This window comes from Lepeophtheirus salmonis, chromosome 2 (genome assembly GCF_016086655.4).
Source record: "Lepeophtheirus salmonis chromosome 2, UVic_Lsal_1.4, whole genome shotgun sequence".
NCBI lineage: Eukaryota > Metazoa > Arthropoda > Copepoda > Siphonostomatoida > Caligidae > Lepeophtheirus > Lepeophtheirus salmonis.
The window spans coordinates 15446793-15452251 of NC_052132.2; the positions used below are offsets into that span (position 1 = coordinate 15446793).

The 5459-nt window shown below is 33.2% G+C and overlaps 1 protein-coding gene across 1 annotated transcript; it reads left to right on the top strand.

Moving 5' to 3' along the window:
- Positions 1–53: 53 nt before the first annotated feature.
- On the top strand, positions 54–2762 carry LOC139904764 (uncharacterized). The gene has a single exon (XM_071886627.1). The coding sequence runs from the start codon at positions 995–997 to the stop codon at positions 2060–2062; it is 1068 nt and encodes a 355-aa protein (XP_071742728.1). The 5' UTR covers positions 54–994; the 3' UTR covers positions 2063–2762.
- The last annotated feature ends 2697 nt before the right edge of the window (positions 2763–5459 follow it).

Genomic DNA, 5459 nt, shown 5'->3' on the forward strand with positions numbered 1-5459 from the left:
ATTCAATTGGTACTTTGTGTTTTTTTTTCATTCTGGCCTGTATGGTGTTTTCTAATTGAGCAAAAAATTATATTTCAATACTTCAAGGGGTATAAAATAATTATTATGGATAATTATATATGTATATATTATTTTCCAGAATGGGACAATATCACATTTTTTAATTAATCAAGAGAGTAACATCCTCTATTAATGTGTTCTTAAATTGATTACTCCATTAGTTATCTTTTCTGATGGATGAATGGAAGTTTAGCTTATAATGTGTAATATTTGTGTTACTTGAGTCTAAATTAGTTGCAAGTCTTTCTAGAAAATTCTATGTGGCCTTGTGGTTTCAGTTGGTAGCAATGTTAAAAACAGTTAGATATACTCGTATATATTCTATGAGATATGATTTATGAATTGGGCTGAGGCTATCTTAAATTAATATATAACAATTTAAGTTTTTATTTTTTTTTTTAGAATTATTGGTATGAATACCTTTCAAGCTATGTGATGCTATTATTATATAATGTAGGAAATGAAATATATAATTCATAATACTCAAAAATATAAAACTCAACATAACCAATTTTATAAAAACAAAGTTGTCAGCACCGATTTTCAGTTCTCACGGGAAATTTATTAGCATGACGTCATTCGGACCCAAATACAGAAATATAACAATAGGAAATAATTAAAGACCTATATATTGCGTAAATAAATAAGGAATCAATGGAAATAAAACAAATTTAAATGACTATGTACTTTTTATGTATTACATTTACTCAAACAAATGAGCCCAATGACGTCACTTTAGAGAGAAAGTTATTTAATAAATCTTCAGTTTTTGACATACGATTTTCTCGTTGCCTAATATTGTTCAAATACCCTTGAACATAACTTCCTTTTTCATAATGCGTGGAAATCAGGCTGTGGAAGTTGTAGCGGGGTGTGCTTGGTTTCATTCTAGAACCAAGATTCTAAAGTTTTCTTAGAAATACAGTGAGTCACTATGATGCGATGGAGTAGTGAGGAACGTGCGTTTGCCGTGGAAGCCTACTTTTCGAATCAACTGTCTGTCATTGCAACCCAGCGCGCCTTTCGAAATCGTTTCAATGTGGCCCCGAGAGGCCCTGTCCCGGATCGGAAATCAATTATTACATGGGTGACAACGTTCAGGGAAACCGGGAGTACGATCCGACGAAGAACTGGAGCACCTCGGCCCGTCAGATCATCTGCGAATATTGAGGCAGTGCGAGCTTCAATCTTAGAATTCCCAGGACGTTCTGCCCGCCAACATGCGTCTGCCCTTGGACTTTCCGATCGTTCAGTTAGGCAAATACTTAAGGATGACCTTCATTGCCATCCTTATACGATGGCAATTGCTCAGGAACTCTCCGAACATGATTTCTCTTCACGAAGGAACGCATGTGAGGCGCTTCTCGAAAATGTTCCTGAAGACGCACTTGTTTACTTCAGTGATGAAGCACATTTTCATTTGACAGGATGCGTTAACAAAGAAAACATGCGCTACTACGCTACTGACACCAGTAATGATCCAGAATTGCCTTTACATTCACCTAAAGTCACAGTGTGGTGTGCAATTTCATCCACTGGAATTATTGGTCCTTGGTTTTTTGAAGAAAATGAGGTTAAAGAGACAGACCAGTATGTGAACATGTTGAAGGAATTTTTTCTTCCTCGAATTGATGAATTGGACCTAGGGGATATTTGGTTTCAACAGGACGGAGCAACGACTCACACTTCAAAGGCAGCGATGGCTGTTTTGACGGAACACTTTCCAGAGCGCCTCATTTCAATAATGGGTGATTTGGAGTGGCCAGACAGTTCTCCCGATTTGAGCCCTTGCGATTTCTATTTGTGGGGATATTTGAAGTCCCGTGTTTATGTTAACAATCCGAGTAGCCTACCAGACTTGAAGGCTAACATCCGAGAAGAAATAGCCAAAATACCCGCTATTACTCTGGCAAGGGTCTTGGCAAACACCCGAAATCGGTTTGTTCAGTGTATTGATAACGGGGGACGTCAACTATCTGATATGATTGTCAAAACTATATAAAACAATACCTTAAATGTGAAGAAGAAAAAAACTTTTCTGATACAAATATCTTTTTCTTTTGGCAAAAGGTAGTAATTTTGCCGTACTATATATATTTGTATTGTTTCAATGATACTAGAAATATAGACCCCAATAGCAGGGTTTTTGCATCATAATTAAGGTAAGTGTCCACATCTATCATATGTGTACACGTAAATGTGTATTTATGAGTAATTTATTTTGAAGAACTTTGTATACGATAATATTCTAATCTTAACCTTAATTTTTTCCTTTCAAAATGAAGAGCTTCTATGATTCAAAATGTTTATTTTTTGTAGGAGGGAAAATGCCATAATAAATTTAATTTTTTTGGAAGCACGGAATTTTCTAACATGTTAAGAAATTTATCTTTTCGCAGTACAAACAAGAAATATTTATATGTTGACAGAGATGTTTGAAGATAGTTGTATAGAAAGTTCTTAAAAAATCATTTCCCCATTCACAAATACTTATTTACGTATCTGCACATGAGTAACATGATAGATGTGGAAATTCACCTTCGTTGGAGAAAATTGCATAGAGCGAACATGGGCATCACATTACATAGATATATAAGGGCGGCTAGGCAGTCCATAACTTCTTTTTTTTTACAAAACAAATTTTAACCTTGTTATTTTGTTAATCTTAAATTATTACAGTAATATAAAACACTAGTTATTTATTGTCCTTGTAAATGGTGATTACTTGTTTGATAGGCAACAATTCTAGTTAAGTTCATAAGGTATTTAAAAGACTGTTCCATTGCCTTAAAGTGTTAAGTTTGATATGTTTAACGAATAGTATTTCGCTAAAAAAGCCATCAATTTAATATTCTGATTTTTTCGCCGGATTTTAGCGTAAAAATAATAGTATTACCTACAAATAAGACAACAACTGCATCAAACTTCTCAAGATCAGAATATTTAATCTCTTTCTACCTGACTCAGCCATGCCATCGAGTAAAAATCTTAGTCACCTAGCTAGATCTCTGACTATATATTCCTTTCAATGTTTGAGTGTGCCTTAACAAGGACCACGAGTAGTCCTTGGGGTTATTCAATACTACTACGTATTAGAACAAAGTTAGGCAACAACAAAATCGTGAGGCAAACCAAGGACTACTATCAAACAGAGCAGATTTATTAAGAAACTCTTCCTATTGACGTCATTGAGCTCATTTGTTTGAGTGAATGTAAAGGACTCTAGCAACGAGTTGTACTAATATCTGGAGTGAACCAAGGTTAATAGAAATGTATCTATTAACCTTAGAGTGAACCAAGGGGCAATCCCTTAACCTCATGTGGGAGGATGTATTTCATAAATAAAATAATTTAACTAATTAAATCATAGGCAAAGTGGAGTTGGGCTAATAAAAAATTATAAAATTTCCGGGATATACATACGCAATAAATAATTATAAAAGACAATGGCATGGACACAATACTGTCTAATATAATATTAATATTATTTATCAATACATTTCAAACCTTTGATCCTCTTTCTTAATTCTCTATTAAGATTTACGTTGTATATATTGTACATCCGTAGCCAAAACAAATGACTCCTAACTTTAAAGGGTAAAATGTTCGATTTAAACTTTATTTTTGGTTATTTTCCCCCATGATGCTATTGAAATATAAATGGAGCAATATTGTACAAAGTTAATAAATTTTTGCCATTTTATTTTTAACTATAAAAAATAACAACCCCCTACATGAAGTTAAGTGATTCACTCCAGATATTAGTACAACTCATTGACTCTAGTCTTGAGTCAATTAACTAAATGTAATACTAATGAGATATATGTAGTCTTTTTTAGAAGGAATATTATTTGTGACACGTGACTTGACATAGATTCTGTAATGATGATGAACTAACAAAGGAGTGATATTTTACAAACTCAATTAAGTTTAATTTCCCATTTGATTTTTAAACATGAAAAATACACTACTGTAGTCCTTTAAATTTGTTTTTTTCCATTGATTCCTTATTTTTTAACGTTCAATTATTTTCTATCGTAGTATATTCTTGTATTTGGGGTCCCAATGACGTCATTTATTATGATTGTAAATTTTCAGTGAGAAATGAAAACCTTTGCTGATTATTCTTGTTAGTTACTAATGATTATTATAATACCATTGGCTTTAGTACTATGAACTATGATGTCATTGATTGTTGTGATGTCAGAATAATTGTTAAAATACTCATAGTAAAGTATATTAATATAATAATTATATAGATATATAATTTATACTAAGATATTATATTATAAGCTGTTAGTGAAGAAACGAGTATTCGAAAAGAATACGCACATCAATATTGTGTTGGAACTTAAGGTGCATAGAGCGAGTTTGTGAAGGGTTGACAGTTGTTATGTTTGCTTGTCGAGGTGTGTTGTTAAGAAATGGAACAAATACTTATACTGCCAATGGAACTCATCGAATACATAGCGCCGTTGCACTTCACTTGGACGAGCCCACTCTTCTCCATGATCAAATAATAAATAAATTAAAGCCTCTACGACAAGTTGAGAGCCATTGTCTCATTCCTTTTAATTCCGCCAAGCCCCCGCATATCGGTTGCGATCCCTCATTTTCTCTCCTCAAAGCCGTAGTAGATCAAAACTTATGCGCCATCTCAGTAGAATCACATCTATTGCAAGAGCTGAGCCTCATTCATTCACATATGATGAATGAAGCTGGAATTCAACTCGCTGAATCTCATCCCAAAGATGCAATTTCCTTATTTGAGAACTCATCTCTCCCATCTGCCGCATTCAATCTGGCTCTCATTTATGAAAGGCATGGAGAGGTTTCAAAATCCCTTAAATATCTTAAAAAAGCCTCCAGGATGAATCATTCGGGTGCACTCTTTAACTTAGCTGTCCACTATAATAAAAAAGGCGACTCGTGTACAGCTAAAAACTATATGATCCGAGCAGCGAAAGCTGGTAATCGAACAGCTCAACGAATTGTTTATCCGAAGAACAGAACCAATCAAGGGTGATTGCTGTTATGAACTGTTAGTACCTGAATTTGATCAAAATACTCCAGTAGAGATTCAATAAGTTTCTAGGAAATATCTTCCATGCAGTAACTTTCATCTTGTATAATTTTTTTAACCATTGACGATATTATTGTGATTTTTGATATATTTTTTTGTATAACTCAACATCAATTTCATGTTGTTTTTTAGTCACTAAGAAGTTTGTTATTATCTAGTTATTACTCATCATTACTATATAGATAAGTATAATATATTATGATTCTAAAGAACTTTTAAAAAGTATTTATTATTACGTACAATTAACAATAGACTCTAAATGTAGTTTTGCATATTTAATTATCCCTAAAGTCTTAAGAGAAAAGTAAGAATAGAA

Excerpts from the sequence above, each read along its gene's own strand:
- LOC139904764 (XM_071886627.1), top strand. The coding sequence starts at position 995 with ATGATGCGATGGAGTAGTGAGGAACGTGCGTTTGCCGTGGAAGCCTAC.